Source organism: Amblyraja radiata, chromosome 16 (assembly GCF_010909765.2).
Source record: "Amblyraja radiata isolate CabotCenter1 chromosome 16, sAmbRad1.1.pri, whole genome shotgun sequence".
NCBI classification, from domain to species: domain Eukaryota; kingdom Metazoa; phylum Chordata; class Chondrichthyes; order Rajiformes; family Rajidae; genus Amblyraja; species Amblyraja radiata.
The window spans coordinates 29748201-29766626 of NC_045971.1; the positions used below are offsets into that span (position 1 = coordinate 29748201).

The 18426-nt window shown below is 44.2% G+C and overlaps 1 protein-coding gene across 1 annotated transcript in view; it reads right to left on the bottom strand.

Annotated features, from left to right (window-relative positions):
- meioc (meiosis specific with coiled-coil domain) overlaps window positions 1–18426 on the bottom strand; it is a 52369-nt gene that overhangs the window by 28525 nt on the left and 5418 nt on the right. The window contains exons 3-5 of the mRNA XM_033034799.1: window positions 16873–16948; window positions 15409–15590; window positions 5931–6079 (exon numbers count right to left, since the gene is read on the bottom strand). Coding sequence (XP_032890690.1) covers window positions 5931–6079; window positions 15409–15590; window positions 16873–16948 — 407 coding nt within the window. The remainder of the gene's footprint in view (window positions 1–5930; window positions 6080–15408; window positions 15591–16872; window positions 16949–18426) is intronic.

Below are 18426 nucleotides of genomic sequence, written 5' to 3' on the forward strand. Positions count from 1 at the left end.
GTCTACCTTCGATTTAAACCAGCATCTGCAGTTCTTTCCTACAGAGATCAATAAGAGTAATGTATCTGCCATTCATTCAACTGGTGATGGCGGGAAACCTTTAACACTGCATTCTAAGATATGTCACAATAGACTGCAGCTGGGTATTTGGCTAAGATGCTATGTTGAGCCCAGAGGAACCCCAAGGGGTGATGGAGACTTCTGAAAGATTGAGTAATGCCTGGTGTAAGGGTTTTCCTCCTGAATAAACCTATTGTTCTTTTATTTGTCAAATGTGCTTAAAACATTATTTCATGTGCCAATTTCAAAAGAATCTTTTCATTTGCTACCATCAAAGAAATGGATGTTTGATATTTTGTCACATTACCTGTTCTCATTATAATATTGACCCTAAGTAAAAGATTTAATGACTTTGCTAGATAAAATATTAGGGAAAATAAACATTCTCTCTATTTTGATAACAAATCACATTGGTATTCTCCATTTTGAATGGCTTTCAGCTAAGCTTGCTTGTTTTTTTTATTGACACAGTGCACATCCACCAACCACATCGATCTTCAGAGAGGCCGATGAAGGCTCCTTCCTTGATTAAATTGTGTTCATTTTTCCAGGATAAACAAACAAGATCAACTCTTGTCCCTGAAGGTCTGTCTATGACTGTAGCCTTTTGGTATGAGAGTTTGAGGCAGTTGGTATTCAGGGACAGGTAAGAATATCACCTAAAAACCAGTGGCATAACTATGGGAATGGTTGAGACTGGAATTGACTTTGAGAGAGGAAAGAACTCTTCCACAGCTGAGATGACAATGGACACATTGTTATCAAAGCATCTAGACCTGTGCCGACACATAATCAACTCCTGCATCAGCAACTGTGTGCTCCAATTTGTTTGAATTTTGCTCTTGAAGAATAAAAATCCACTGCTGAATGACAATGCTTCAACAAAATCTTTCTGTTCTTGGAGAAAGTTGTGTGAGAATAGACATTGATAGGAGTCGCCAAAGACGTTGCCTATGCCTCAACCAACAGCTTCATGGTAGAAGTATCCACACCAGCAGGCATGGAGCTGCTCAGCTTAAACATTGATTCTTCAATACGATTTTGGACACCATTACATCGTCTGACCATCCTGACATGTACCCTAATCCCAGGTATTACAGCAGGTGATCAATGAGTCTCTAAAATAGCCTTTTAAATCCTTTTGTGCCATTACTCGAAGGTTGTGTTTTACAGTATCTTCTGGAATGATTTTCCTGTTATGTGTATCAGTTATCTCTTGAGAGCCTCCATGCTGCCAAAAGGAAAAACATGAAAATTGTGCATGCATGATGCTTTTAGCTGGAGTGGCCTGCACACACACAGATAAATAGTACATCTATTAATGTGAGAGAAGTATGCATAGTAAAGAACCAAAAGACATTATCATGACTCTAACTCCTGTCTGGCAGCTCCAAGTGACTAATCACATCCAATGAGAGATCCAAGGATGTACACATTAAAAAAAACTCCAGTTTTCTGCTGTGGGCTGCAGAAGAGCAATTATATGCCCACATAAATTAAGCACATGCAGTGAATCAGTGCAATGAAAATGTTCCACTGAATGGCCAATGCATTGGTTGAAGTTGAAGCCATCCAATTTGTCCTGCAAATAATCCACAAACAACATTGCTGAAAGTAAGACGTCATTCCTTATTAGCCGCAATCAACATGCACGTGGCTTTGCAATTTGATGCAAAAAACATGCTTTAATCCAATTATACTTAAATCAGTACCAACCGATCCAATTTCTAGTAAAAATGCTCCCCCCACTGATATTATTCAGTTTTACTATATACTTATATGCATAAACCTACCCTTCAACAAATAAAGATTGTGACTGGTCAGGTTCTTCGAGAATGTTAGAAACAAGGCCATACAGGTCTGCAGCACTGCCAAATTCATTCATTTCATTCTGGGACCTATCCAGAAAAAACCCAATAATGTAAATATTTTTATCTTTGTGCTAACATACTCAAGTCAGAATGAATAGGAATACACGATTTACAGAAATAAAAAAATACATAATAGATACCGCTAATCTTGTGATTAAACATGACATAACAAGGACACTTTCTGAAATTTAAACCTACTCATTAGTCCCCACAATTACAGATAAAATGTTTGAAAACATGAGTGCCAGCACACGTAGTTAAATGCTTTGATTACAGCATTAACTACTACTAGGCCTACAGTATTAAGTCAGGTAATACACATTATTATTGAAGTTAAGTGTTTAATTGTCATAAGTACCAACAATGGAATAAGGAAATCGTTACTTGCACAGCATAACAGACCTATAAATACAAGGGTCTCGACCCGAAACATCACTAATTTCTTCTCTCCAGATGCTGCCTGCCCTGCTGAATTACTCCAGCTTTTTGTGTCTATCTTCTATAAATACAATACTCAGAAATAACTTTACAAGCAAAAAGAATCGATAAATTAGAATAGAATAGAATGCCTTTTATTGATTTAAATTAAATTAAAACCGCAATACAAGCGCAAAAAGACCAAAGTCCTTAGTGCAACCAAGACAGTTCACAATATAGTTAGTATTTTGAGGTGTTTTAGAACCTGATGGTTGTTGGGAAGAAGCCGTTCTTGAACCTGGAGTTTTTGTTTTCAGACTGCTATACCTTCTTCCCGATGGTGGGAGTGAAATGAGAGCGTGGCTAGGGTAATGCAAGTCTTTGTTATGTTGGCTGCCCTTTGGAGGCAGCTCCTCCTGTAGATCAGTTCATTGGTGGGATGGTCAGTACCCAAGATGGCCACCCCCTTTGCAATTTCCTTCATTTTTGGACGTTCGAGTTGCCAAACCAGGATCTGATGCAATCACTCATATCTTCAGTGATATGCACGCCCAGAAACTTGAACATGTTAACACTCTCCACCACCAAACCGTCGATGTAAACAGGTTTATGGATCTTCTGCTTTCCACTTCTTAAGTCAACAATCGACAATTGCCGATGATGAGAGAATTTGGTTTGTGTTCTCTCCCTCCTATACTCTGACTCATTATTGCCAGTAATTTGTCCAACAACGGAGGTGTTGTTGGCAAATTTAAAGAAGCCGTTGGAATTGTGTCTGGCTGCAGACGTGGGTAAAGCAGAGGGCTGAGCAGACAGCCCTGAGGTACTCCTGTGTCGATGGTTATCGAAGAAGTGTTGCGGCCAATGGTATTTATTGTGGTCTGTTGATCCAGAAGTGGATGATCCATGTGCATAGGGATGCAGAGAGACTCAGTTCGCTGAGCTTGATAACAAGTTTGGAGAGGATGATGGTGTAGAACACTGAGCTGTTGTCACTGAACAAGAGCCAGATGTCTGTATTATTGTTCAAGTGGTGCAGTGCAGAATAGAGAGCCAGCGAGATCGCATCCCCTGTTGATCTATTCTGGCAGCAGTCAAATTGGAGTGGTTCGAGGTTTTTGCTAAGTTAGGAGTTGATATGAGTCATAACCAATCTCTCAAAGAATTTCATCACGACTGATGTCAGTGTCACTGGTCATTGAGGTATGTCACCTTAAACTTCTTGGTGGTATTAATGATGCCCTTTTAAAGCAGGTGAGAACTTTGGACCTTAGTAAGGAGGTGCTGAAGATGTCTGCGCAAACTCCAGCCAGTTAGTCCATGCAGGTGTTGAGAATGTGGCCGCGTACAACATCAGGTCCAGATGCTTTCTGAGGGTTTATCTTCATGAAGGATGTTCTGATGTCAGCCTTGGTGACGGAGATTTCCATGCCATTATGAGCTAGAGGGCCCGAGAAGTCATATCAGTGATCTCTCATTCAAGGGATGTGTAGAACACATAGAGCTCTTCTGGGAGTGAAGCCTTGCTGTTGCTTGAGCTGCCACTTGGCTTCGCCGTGTGATTGCAAATTCTGCCCCATCTCCAAACGTCCATGTCACCCTCAAGGTAACCCAATTTTACTTTTAAAGCACTGCATGCAGCAAGGGTCCAGCCAACTTCACCAAACAGTTGAAACTTCCAAAAATCATTTTTATACTACAATTTTATACTAGTAATAAACAACGAAGTATCACTCCCAGATGAGCTCAATGCGTCCAATGCACATTAGATAGGAGAAGTTCCTCCTGAGCCCCCATATACCCCAAAGGTATTACAATCTTTGTCATAGAGGCCAATGTCAGAAGTTCCTTCAGGAAGGTAAACCCTCAGAAAACATCTGAACCTGGTGGCATACTTGGTCGCCTTCTTAAAACTTGTGCAGACCAATTGGCTGGTGTTTTTGTAGACATCTTCAACCTCTCATAACTGAAGCATGCTTTAAAAGGGCATCAATAATACTAGTGCCCAAGAAGAATAAGGTGACATGCCTTGATCACTAACTGTGGTAAAGTGCTTCGAGAGTTTATATCAACCCCTAGCTCAATAAGAACCTGGACCTACTACAATTTGCCTACCGCCACAACAGGACAATGGATCATGTGATCTCGATGGCTCTCTGGACACTGGAGCACTTGGACAACAAAAACACAAGCATCAAGGTGTTGCTCATAGACTACAGCACTCAACACTATCATCCTCTCCAAACTAGTTACCATGCTCACAGAACTGGGTCTCTACCCATCCCTGTGCAACTGGATCCTTGACTTCCACTTCAACAGAGCCCAATCCGTACAAATTGACAGCAGCAGTTCCTCTTCAATAACCATCAGTACAGGAGCACCTCAAGGCTGTGTGCTCAGCCCCGTTCTACTGTACCCATGACTGCGTATGCAATTGGACACATTTCCAATACCATCTTCAAATTTGCCAATGACACCAGCATTGTTGAACGAATTACAGATGATGATGAATCAGAGTACAGAAGGGAGATTCATTTTCCCACAACAACCTTGCTCTCAACATCAGTAAAACCAAGGAACTGATTGTTGATTTTAGAAAAGGCCAAGGATCCACAAACCTGTCTTCATCAATAGGACAGTGGTGGAGAGTCAAAAACGTCAAATTCCTGGACATGCATATCTCTGAAGATCTGTCCTGGACCCAACACATTGATGCAATCAAAAGAAAGCTCATCAACACCTCTACATCCTTAGATCATTGTGGAGATTCTTGGAATTCTATGGATGTCCAGTAGAGAACATACTGACTTGGCTGGTTGCATCACTATCTGGTTTGGCAATTCGAAAGCCTGGAACGAAGAAGATTGCAAAACATAGTAAACATTGCCCAGTCATCAAGGGAACTGACCTCCCCACAATTGAACGGATCTGCAGGTGTCGCTGCCTCAAAAAGGCAGCCAGCATCAGAGACCCACACCACCTTGGCCACGCTCTTATTTCTCTCCTTCCATTTGGAAGAATGGAATACTATAAAGTCCAGGTTCAGGAACAGCTTCTCCCCAACAACTATCAGGCTGTTAAACATTACATCTTCCAAATAAGCTCTAAACAACATAGTCTTGGGGGTATTGTTTTTGTCTTTGCACTATTATTGTTTTTTCATATACATACTGTCCTTCTTTTATCATTGTTTATTATGGTGTTTACAGAGTACTATGTTTACATTCTGTTAATTGCTGCAAGTAAGAATTTCAATATTCCTTTCGGGACATACTGTATGTCAATAAAACACTCTTGACTGTCTTGACTTCAAACACCAGATTTCTCCAGATATGAAATGATTGTGCAAGATTGTTTGGTCTCATTCAAAAAGCATGTACCAGGTAGTTCCAGCCTCCAATCAGTTTTAGAAACTACCAACTCATTAAAATTAGTTATTTAAATATTTTTTTGAATAGCCGCAGCAAAGTGATTTTTTCTGATATCACGATGGCAATAATTGACAGCTGTCAAGATATGGTAATATTTATAAACTAGACTTTTTCTTATTTCATCCAATCCAGGAACAGATAATCCACATACCGGTTAGGATTAGTTTGTGATCCAGCAAGCTGTTTATAATCATCCCCTGATGTTGACCAAGGAACATAAAACAAGGAAGAATCAGGTGTGGTTGACACAGATGTTGTGTAGGACTGATGCGAATCTATATTTTCTTCATATTGAGATACCTATATGAAATTCAGATGTTAAGGTAAGTAGTATGAAATACTTTTCTTTATAAACAAGTATCAGTTCTAACAAAACATCACGTTGAGGTCTATTTTAACAGTTTTTTCAGATCCAAATGATAATGGGAGCAAAGAAGTAGCAGACAAATTAAGCAAACAGAAAATCGTCCTAGAAATAAAGTGACAGGAAGACCAAAAGAACTGAAAATAGCACAAGTTTAAAAAAGTTAGAGAAGTTCATGAAACTAAAAGCAGAAAAATCCTGGACCCGTGACTATACCCCTTAGTTTAGAAGGATATATGTCTGCACATTGTCCCTACTTTACGAATGTCTGACTTAAATACAGCCTGTATACATGAATCGGTGTTTCAGTGACCAGAGGATGGGATATGCCGTCTACTGCTGGCAGCTGTTCTTGCCACTAGCTAAAAATTTGCCACATTGAACCCAAGAAGAATATGTTCTATTTAACAAGTCCATGTCCATTTTGCGAAAATTATCAAAAGATATGCTGTCTGGGCCAGCTGTAGTGTTGTAACTTGCGTAGTGATAGTCATATTCTCAGTGCAAGAGTGTTAATCAAATCAGCATTAAGAGGTCAATAAGGCATTAGTTAGACAGAGATGCATTGCTGAGAGTGCTGCTGTGCTGGTAACCTGGTACAAATTGCTGCCATTGTTACCGCTGCGCCCTGCTGTGATGGTAACCTGATATAAATCCTTGTGCTCCATTGGCACAGAGCAATCAAGCACCCACTGCGCTATTTGGTGAGTATTACTGCAAGGGCCGATGTTGGGAAGGCTAGGGAGTGGTTTGTAACCATTCAGCACTGAGACGTGGAACTGCACCTACTTCAGTGCTGACAAAGGAGAGAGACCCCATCGAACTTGGGTGGTAAATCAACACATGCAGATCTTTTATAACCCAGGTATCTCTTATCTTAAACCTGTGCAATTGTCATCGGCATCCACACCAGGGGGAAAACAATGACTTTGTAATACGATAATTTACCATCTGTCCTCCTTAATTTTATATACTTCGGTTAAATCACCGCTGAACCTCATCATCTCCAGTGAAAATAAACCCAATCTATGCAGTCTCTCCTTATTTACTGTTATGGTCCAGGTGAATCTCCTCTGCAGGCTAATTACTTCCTTTCTATAGTGTGATAACACAATATAATGCAATATTCTAGTGTGGCTTAACTAATGTCTTATAAAGTTGTACACAACTCCCTGGTTCTTGTATTCTATGCCACGGCCAATGAAGACAAGTATCTCACATACTTTACACCCTTATCCAACCATGCAGCCACTTTTTGGGATCTATGGACTTGTATCGTTAGAACTCTGTTCATAAACATTCCCTAGAACTGTACCATTTAACTCCACTTAATCTCCCCTTTATGACACAAACTGCATTCGTCAGGATTACATTTATTTTGCTCTGCCCAACTTTCCAGCCAATGTAATAATCAAATGGTGACCTAAATAACCAACCTCAATATATACAGTACCTCCAATTTTTATATCATTTGCACATTTATGGTACCTCATACATTCACATTTTCATAAACATTTAGAATCCCCGTACCAAGCTTTGTGGTATACCTCTATTGGAAGACTTCTCACTGTTGGAGTCTCTGCTGCTTATTAACAAGCCAATTGTGGATCTAATTTGTCAGCTAGCCTGGATCCCAGAGGCTCTAACTTTCTGGACCAGGCTAACGTGCAAGTCCTTATTAAAGGCCTTCTGCCATCAATATACTTAGTTACCCCCTCAAAAATACATTCTAATTTGTAGGGGAGTAGAATTTCTAATTTGTAGGTGTTATTTTGTAGTACAGGGGGTCTACATTTGCTGTTATAGTACAGGAATATTCCTGTGAACATTTTACATTCATACTGGTGGGCCAACTCTGCAGAGTTGCATTAGCAGAATTGTATCAGTAACTGGTAACTGGCTGCCATTTTCCAAAATTCTGTAGATTCTGTATTAGTTCCAGAATAGAATGAGGTGGTTGTAACCCTACCATTTAAAATAGAAAGATGGAGGCATAGATATAGATGATGGAGAAAGAAATAGGAGATGGGGAGAAAGAGATGGAGAGAGAGAGGGGGTGGAGAAAGAGAATTGAGAGAGTAGAGAGAGAGGTGGAGGAGAGAGAAATGAGAGGGAGATGGTGAGAGAGGAGGATGGATGAGAGAGGGAGATGGAGAGAGAGAGGTGGAGAGAGAGGAGAGAGGATGGAGAGGAGAGAGGGATGGAGAGAAGAGAGAGATGGAGAGAGGAGGGGGGGGGTGGGTGGAGAGAGGAGAGAGGGAGAGGGAGAGGGGATTGAGAGGGGAGGGCGAAGAGATGGGAAGGAGGGAGAGAGGGAGATGTAGAGGGGGGAAATGGATAGAGGGGAAGATGGAATGTGAGATGGGAAGATGGAGAGAGGAGATGGAGAGAGAGGTTGGAGACTGGAGAGGAGGTGGAAAGGTAGAGACAGAGGAGGTGGAGATGGAGAGAGATGGAGAGAGGAGGGTGAGAAATGAAATAGGGAGATGGAGAGAGAGGGAGATGGAGAGAGAGGGATTGGAGAGAGGAGGGGAAGATGGAGAGAGGAGAGGGGGATGGAGTGAGGAGAGGTGGAGAGAGGACAAGGGGGGAGAGAGAGAGGGGGTGTAGAGAGGGGTGGGATGGAGAGAGAAGGGGGATGGAGAGAAAGAGGGCGATGAAGAGAGAGGGGGAAATGAAGAGAGAGAGGGGGAGATGGAGAGAGGGAAAGATAGAAAGGGAAATAGAGAGATGGGGACATGGAGAGAGGGGGGATACTGATGGAGAGTGATGGGATGGAGAGTGGGGGAGGGATAGTGAGAGGGGGAGATGGAGAGTGAGAGGTGGGTAGATGGAGAGAGGGGGAGATGGAGAAAGGGTATGGAGAGAGGAGATAGAGAGAGGCGGGAGATGGAGAGAGAGAGAGTTGAAGAAGGAGGGATAGGGGAGATGGATAGAGGAGATGGACAGAGACAGCGAAGTGACGAATGTCAAGGAGGAAAATGCTGGAATCTGTTGCCATGAGGATGGACATGGTAATGAAATCTACAGTAGACAAAGTGTTTAAGAAGGAACTGCAGATGCTGGAAAATCTAAGATAGACAAAAGTGCTGGAGAAACTCAGCGGGTGCAGCAGCATCTATGGAGCGAAGTAGATAGGCAATGTTTCGGGCCTAAACCCTTCTTCAGGCTGAATGTAGGGTGGGGGGGGGGGGGGGGGGGTGCGGGGAAGAAAGGTGAAAGGAAGAGGAGGAGCCAGAGGGCTGAGGGAGAGCTGAGAAGGGGAGGAGAGGAGACAGCAAGGGCTATCGGAAATTGGAGAAGTCAATGTATGTACCGCTAGGGCGCAAACTGCCCAAGTGGAATATGAGGTGCTGCTCCTCCAATTTCCGGTGGTGCTCACTCTGGCCATGGAGGAGGCCCAGGACAGAAAGGTCAGATTCGGAATGGGAGGGGGAGTTGGAGTGCTGAGCCACAGGGAGATCAGGTTGGAGCACCAGGCCACTATCTCTAGCACCATCACCGACTTCATCCACTCCGGCTCCCTGCCCTCCCCAAGCCTCCGCAACCTCATTGTTCCCCAGCCCCAGCACGGCCCGATTTTACCTTCTCCCCAAAATCCACAAACCTGACTGTCCTGGTAGACCCATTGTCGCTGTCTGTTCGTGCCGTATCGAACTTACCTCCACATACCTCGACTCCATCCTATCCCCCCTGGTTAAATCCCTCCTTACCTATGTTCAAGACACCTCAGACACTCTCCGTCGTCTCCGGGCATTCCGTTCTCTAGGCCCCCATCCCCTCATCTTCACCATGGACGTCCAGTCACTCTACACCTCCATCCCCCACCAGGAGTGTCTCAAAGCCCTCCAGTTCTTCCTCGACCAGAGAACCAATCAATCCCCTTCTACAGATACTCTCCTCCGCCTAGCGGAGCTGGTCCTTACCCTTAATAACTTTTCGTTTGATTCCTCCCATTTCCTCCAAATACAAGGCGTAGCTATGGTCATGCGCATGGGCCCCAGCTATGCCTGCCTCTTTGTAAGGTACGTCGAACAATCCTTGTTCGAGATGTACCAGGGCCCCATCTCCGACCTCTACCTCCGCTACATCGACGATTGCATTGGGGCTACTTTCTGCACCCACACACAATTGACTGACTTAATCCGCTTCACCACTAACTTCCATTCGGCACTCAAATACACCTGGACCATTTCCGACACTTCCCTACCATTTCTTGACCTCACTATCTCCATCGCAGGTGATAGACTTCTGACCGACATCCACTATAAACCCACTGACTCCCATGGCTATCTAGACTGCACTTCTTCCCACCCTGCTTCCTGTAAGGACTCCATCCCCTACTCCCAATTGCTCCGTCTACGCCGCATCTGCTCCCAGGATGAGGTGTTCCACACCAGGGCATCGGAAATGTCCTTTCTTCAGGGAATACCCCTACTATAGATGAGGCTCTCATCAGGGTCTCTTCAATTGTATTGTATTGTATTGTAATCAATACCCCGCAACACTGCTCTCTCTCCCCATCCCCCCACTCGTAACAAGGGCAGAGTCCCCCTTGTCCTCACCTTTCACCCCACAAGCCGTCACATACAACAAATAGTCCTCCGTCATTTTCGCCAACTCCAACGTGACCCCACCACTCGCCACATCTTTCCATCTCCCCCCCTATCTGCTTTCCGCAAAGACCGCTCCCTCCGTAACTCCCTGGTCAATTCTTCCCTTCCCTCCCGCACCACCCCCTCCCCGGGCACTTTCCCTTGCAACCGCAAGAGATGCTACACTTGTCGCTTTACCTCCCCCTTCGACTCCATTCAAGGACCCAAGCAGTCGTTCCAGGTGCGACAGAGGTTCACCTGCATCTCCTCCAACCTCATCTATTGCATCCGCTGCTCTAGATGTCAGCTGATCTACATCGGTGAGACCAAGCGTAGGCTTGGCGATCGTTTCGCCGAACACCTCCGCTCAGTCCGCATTAACCAACCTGATCTCCCTGTGGCTCAGCACTTCAACTCCCCCTCCCATTCCGAATCCGACCTTTCTGTCCTGGGCCTCCTCCATGGCCAGAGTGAGCACCACCAGAAATTGGAGGAGCAGCACCTCATATTCCGCTTGGGCAGTTTGTACCCTAGCGGCATAAACATTGACCTCCAATTTCTGGTAGCCCTTGCTGTCTCCTCTTCTCCCCTTATCAGCTCTCCCTCAGCCCTCTGGGTCCTCCTCTTCCTTTCTCCTTTCTTCGCACCACCCCCCCACCCCACCCCCCCACCCTACATCAGTCTGAAGAAGGGTTTCGGCCCGAAACGTTGCCTACTTCCTTCGCTCCATAGATGTTGCTGCACCCGCTGAATTTCTCCTGCACTTTTATCTACCTTCTACAGTTGACAAGATTGATTTGGGTTCAAATCATTGTAAGTTAGCTAGCAATTACAAAGGCAAATGGTAAATTAATCCAAGAATTTGTATTTAAAAATCCAGGATTGACAGGACAGGTGCAGTGATGACAATGACCAATAAGGGAATACAAACAAAATAAGATGTCAGCCACTCAGAACAGAGATAACTTTCTTCACTTAGAGAGTAATGAATCTTTGGAATTCTCAACAGATGACCACTGTAGAAACTCAGTTTCTGACAATATTCAAGACTCCGATATTTTTTTGGTTATTCAGTCATTCATAGAATGGATTGTTCAACATTCCTCACTCATTTCCCCTTTGGGCTTCTCCTACTCCTACTGGGAATCAGTCAGTGACTGTTATGATGCTCCGATAGTTAATTGAGTTGAACTTTCAAGGAATTAAAGTCCTTTTGGCTGCTAAATCCCCAAGTATGTTAACAGTATGTGATGTGTTAATGCCATATTGTATAGGGTCAAAGCCACTCCACTTGCACAATCCTAGAAAAATCAAACAATTTTTGATGATTGCTGCTCTGTGTGAAATTAATAGATGTGAAATTTACCTACCTGTAGTAGGGGTCAATCCTTTACCTCATGTAGAGAGTATGCTCTAACCTAAATGTCCACTACATCAGCTTGGAAAGATGCAAGAGCATTCAAGTTTGACTGTCAACGTGACTATAGTCTCTGGCTATGTAATTCTGAATCGTATAAATATAAGGTGATAATGGTGAAGCAAGTAAGAATACAGGTAGTAAGATTAAACGAGAACTTACCAGTTTGAAGTTTGATCTTCAGGAGGAGTTACGATGAGGGACTACGTGAAGAAGACCCTGTCCGTGCGCATGCGCGTCAAACTTCAAAACAGCGGTGTGAAATCACAGATAATAATTACCGAAGCATAATAGTAAGATACGCGAGACAAACATAACTTCCAGCTGATCTTTATGAGGGTGGGAGCGGAGGGCACGTAGTCCCTCATCGTAACTCCTCACAAAATAAAGATCAAACTTCAAACTGGTAAGTTCTCGTTTAATCTTACTATTTTACTTCAGTCACGTGAGTGACTACGTGAAGATTTCAAAGCTCCGTGATTTCATGCTGTGTGAAACGAGTCCACACAACCACAGCTGCATCTATGACAAATGAGGGAAAACCTTCATAATGCATACAGTCATGACATTGATTTAAAACATGCTGATGCTGTTAATGAAGTAATAATCATAGTAACACCTCCCGGGTGGTACTATAAATAAAGTATGTAAATAGAGTTGCCAAATACCTTTGGTCTGGCATTGGGTTATTATAAAATGTTTGGAAAAACGAACCCATTCGTTTTTTACCATGCTTCAGCCGTTAGGATGTGATCCAATGGAACGTAAACACCCCTTGCTGCCGATGTTGCAGCAGCCCTGGTGCAGCGAGAGCTGAAATCAGTATCTACTCCTGCATAGATGAACCCCGTTTTATCCCTGGACATCGTCTGACTGGATACGTTTAAAAAAATTTTTTTTTTAATAACAAGCATAGCAAGTTCAGAGCCTTGAAAAAACTCTTGGTGACCTTAACATATAGTTGTATATGTGTGCCCTCACATAGCCAAAGGTCCCTGGATATGCCTTGAACTATTTTCAGACCTGACATCCCTTCTGCTGTGCTTAAGTAATTATAAACATAAAATATATTTTATTTACAGATGTAATCATCCTGTCCCTTCGCAATATGTAGCGACGACACCTGTTGCGCTAACCCTGCGCCAGTAGGATAACTACCTTATGAGAACCGGCCAGACTTAAGGATGTAATTGGAGCCCTCTATGAAACAGTGATAACACAATGTCAGTATCCCTTACTGTCTTGTAGTTGTCCTGGGAACTTTTGTTAAAGATATCCTTACAAACTTGATATCCGAGTTGAACCAACAGAGTGAGTCCCATTTGCTGCAGTAAATATGATGGGAAACACATTGACACCATTAATGGCCTTATCACTTAAATTATTGTCAAAAGACCAATTAACAATGAACTCCAAGACGTCCATAGTCTGTACCATTTTAAATGAAACATTAGCATTAAACAACACTTCCCATTTCCTGCAAAGAAATGTACTGTTTTTTGGTGCTATATCAGCACTCTGGAGTGAACCCATACTTGGGTAAGTGTGCCAACTCCAGCCGTAGGGCAGTCTAATTCAGATACTGCAGAGCACAAATTGATTTTAACATGGAACGGCTGATTTCCCGAGCCATAACCTCTTATAAGGTTGTCTTATTATTCCCGACAAATCGGGAATTTAAGCTGCATAGACCAATCAGACAGTAGGAAATCTAAAGCGGGATCTTGATGACTTTACTTGAAGACCCGACTGACCAGGCAAAATTGAGGAAAATATAAACCATTCCTCCTCGTAGCGAGAATGTATCTTTCGCCACTCTTATGCCACATATTTTTTGCAACCTGTAAATAAGCATGACAGCAACATATCAGTATACGGTGTTCCATTGAACCCAAATCATAAATACTATGTGGTCCAACACCCATTCTGTGTTGTCATGATCTGTACTTGATAATACACCTGTGGCAAACAAAATTAGTTAAACCACAACAGGTTATTTTATTTTTACTTGATTGCACCCATGTGACCAACATATGCCACCATCATAGTGTATCAACCTGAAATTGAGCAAGCAGAAATAAGCATATTTGCTCAGTCACTCTTTTACCCATCAAATGCATGTAGGGTCTATAAATAGTTATCCCAATAACTGAAGAATTGATAATCATGCAAATCTCCTCCACATCCAAACTGGAGATGACCTTCGCAATATCCTACGTTAGGCCATATTACTGTAATATCTTCTGACCAACTGCTGGCACAATGCTGCATACTGTTTGTACATCATAGTGGCTTTGGTAGCTTCAGCTAGTACAATACAATGTAATATAATAGTTTTATTCCTGACGTTGCACATAAGTGCAAGTGAAATGAATTTATCAGCAGCAGCAGTAGTAATAGTGTCAGTATATTAACAATGACTTACATGGCACTTTAGAATTTGCCATTTAGCATGATGTCAATTCTCCCACTTGCACAGCTGAATCACAGCTATATATTGCCAATTAGTCTTAATGACTAGCGGCTGATACTAACCACAGGGCTATTACAGATTTCTATAACTGTAATCTGTTGCCCAGAGCTGCGTCATAGGCCAATTAATAGCTAAAGCTAAATCCCAATGACCAACAAGTCTAATTGGTAACAACTGAATTTAACTGTATAGAAGAGCCCAACCTCTTAAATATAGTTTGAGACTCCAAATGATCCCTGTAAATGGGAACACCTTAAATGGGAACATCAGTTGTTAATTAGCCATTTTTCATAATGACCAGGCCACTCCTTACATCATTTTTTTTTCCTATCTTAAATGACAACTCTGGCCCAATTTTCGAACCTGTCTTGCAATACGGTCCTGGCCATAATACTATTCTGGCCCCAATTCTGGACTTGCTTTGCAAACAACTCTGACCATTTTACCAAGCATGTTTTGAAGGCAATCCTGGCCATAATAATGAGCCTGCCTCAAAACACAATTCTGGCCCAATTCCAACCTGCTTTACATGGTTAGATGCCTCTAAGGAGATGATTATGTTTAATCATTTGTGAATTGTGCAATCAAGTGTAAATCTTACCAACTTGTAAGTGGTCTTTAATTGCAGAATATATGGAGCCTCTGGCTGCTTTAATGCTGCCACCAGCTTTAGTGAACCGCTTACTGCTGATGCAAATGAGGCTTTGCCCGTTGTTGGCCTTTACTGGTCCAACAGCTTGTGCTTCGTCCTCCAAGTTTTCCCTGTTGGATGGGTTTTACCTGAATAGTAGATTCAGCGGCTGTCTTTAATGCTTGAGCTGTGTTCACTGCATTGTGTTGGGATAGCAAACCTTTCTGCCAGGCATGGTACTTTAGACACATGCCCTGTCCCTTGGATATGCTCCATAGCTCAACCCTCAAACTCGGCATCAGATTTGTACTGACCCGGCATGCTCCCTGCTCTATAAAAGAGACGCATTAAGCAGCCCTATTACAAGGCGCTACTGGCACGGGCTCTCCATAGACCCTCGCTCCTTTCCCTAGAGAGAAACATAAAGCAGCCCTGTTACAAGGTGCTGCTGGCGCTGGCTCTAACACAAGCCTACACCACCATAGACTAGGTATGCATTTAAGCAGCCCTGTTACAAGGTGCTGCTGGTGCTGGCTCTTCCATAGGCCAATGCTGTCATTAGTCTAGGCATCAACATGAAGCAGCCCTGTCAAAAAAGGTGCTGCTGGCGCTGGCTCTTCCATAGGCCTACGCTGCCATAGACTAGGCATATACTTTAAGCAGCCCTATTACAAGACGCTGCTGGCGCTGGCTCTCCCATAGGCCAACGCTGCCATTAGCCTAGGCATCAACATGAAACAGCCCTGTCCAAAGGTGCTGCTGGCGCTAGCTCTCCTATAGGCCGGCACTACCATAGACTAGGCATCAAACAACCCTATCTCAAGGTGCTGCTGGCGCGAGCTCTCCCTTAGCCCCACGCTGCCATAGACTAGGCGTCAAGCAGCCCTGTTCCAAGGCGCTGCTGGCACGGGCTATCCCATAGGCCCACGCTGCCATAGACTAGGCATTCAAAATAAGCTGCCCTGTTCCAAGGCACAGACTCCTCCATAGGCCCACGCTGACACAACTCCCTAGTGTGTCTAGATGGAGCATCTTCTCCATTATTATTTCCATCCTAACCAACCTCAAAAATGTTTTTATACCTTACTGGAGGGGACCCTCCCAGCACTAATGCTGACCTTTGAGGTTAGTTTTTATCCTATATCCTGGTGACCACTGTGGTCTGGAAACGGTATTGCTGCTGGATTTCCATACCCTGGGAACTCCAGCATCAGTATATTTTACCGGAGGGGAACCCTGCCGGTTCTGGGGCTGACCGTCTAATCGGTTTTACCCCACCATATCGGGGAACCCCACCATCTATATCTATTACCGGAGGGGAACCCTACCGGTATTAGGGTTGACCGTCTAAACAGTTTTACCCCACTATATCGGAGAACCCCACCATTTATATCTATTACCGGAGGGGAACCCTCACGGCAATGGGGCTAACTGTTCTTTAAACGGAGCCTCCAGAGGAACCCACTCCTCTGAGAATACCATTTAATTTCAAAGTACCCGTAACTACCCGGGTCTCTGGCACTGCAAATCAGCAACTCTAATGCTGTAGTGCAACTACAACTGGGATATTCCCCAGCGTTTTTAAACATTAAAAAATCGCAGACCCGACTTACCAGCTATACTGGTTCCCTCGTCGGCCTCGCGAAGTACCGGCAGGAAACCTCTGTAAAAGAGGTTCCTGCACGAAATCTAAGAAAGGTAAGAAATAGAAACCGTACCTTCTTAGTTTAACTTACCGCTGGCAAGCAGGCGACGTGCTTGCCAGTCTGGTACTTCCGCCATGCGAACGACGATATGACGCGCATGCGCACGGACGGGGTCTTCTTCACGTAGTCACTCTCGTGACTCAGAAGTAAAATACACATTAATTAATTATCTGACCAACTATATATCATTTTAATCAAGGACTGAGAAGTGTAAAATGCAGTTGAACTAATCAGGGAAATGGAACGTGATTACAAAGGCCAAACTAAGAAAGGAGAAAAAGTAAAAATAGAAGTGAAAACATGATTTTAAAATGTTTCAAAGAACGATTAAGTAAATGCAAGAGAGAAGTTAACATTTTCAAGTCAGAGACCTTTCAAATACACTATTTCTCTTAGTTAGCATATTCCATCCGCTTTTCACACATCAGCATTCACAGTATTTTCTTTTGTATTACAGGTGCACAACCTTTTATCCGAAGATCCAAATAACGAAAACCTCCGAATAGCGGCCATTTTTTCGGTCCTTGAAGAAAGGTCCTTGAAAACGTTCACCGAGGGCGGCCCGCAGAGGTGACAGCGGAACCTCCGGTCGGTCCTCGAAGAAAGGGGAACTAAATCCCCATTCATAAAAGAGAAGGTGAGGGTATATTGCGCGGGAGGGTTAATAATTGACAATATGCTGCTGCCTGCCCGCTGAGTTAAAAAGTTCCCACGGTAGACTCACGATACACAGTGTTTCGTGAGTCTTGCGTGGGAACTTTTTAACTCAGCGGGGCAGGCAGCAGCAGATTGTCGCTCGCTTCAGTTTCACCCCACCTACACCCCTCTGCTTCCCGGCCATGTGTGTGTCCCCTTCCCTCCCCTCTGCACCGGTGCGGGGGCTTTGCACTGTCTTCAAGTCGGCGATTGCAGCAGGACCGTGCCAGTCACCGGAGACGTCAGGACCAACGGGACACCGACCCCCAGGCCCACTGCAAGCACGGAGATCCCAGAGACCCACAGCCAGCAGCAGCCCAGCCCCGTTCCAACTCCAGAGGAAAACTGCAAACTGGCCGGAGACGTCAGGACCACCAGAAGCCGTTCCCCGAGCTGCGCCCCCTCATCGGGACACCGACCCCCAGGCCCACTGCAAGCACGGAGATCCCAGAGACCCACAGCCAGCAGCAGCTCCAGCCCAGCCCCGCTCCAACTCCAGAGGAACACGTAGGGGCAGAAGCTGATGGTGTGCAAGGTACGTCTTGTTCTTGGGGTGGCGGATGAGGGGGCGCAGCTTGGGCTGTGGGCAAACTGCCACTTGTCGCCGTAGCGGCCCATCGGGGAGCGGTATCCTCTGGAGGGGGAGGGGGGTATTGTGCTGTTTGATCGCCCCCTGCTAACCCAGGGACAGGGAGACACAGCGGCTTTTTAGACTGGTGGGCAATCACTTCCAAAGTTCTGCCCACACAGTCAGTACACCTCTCC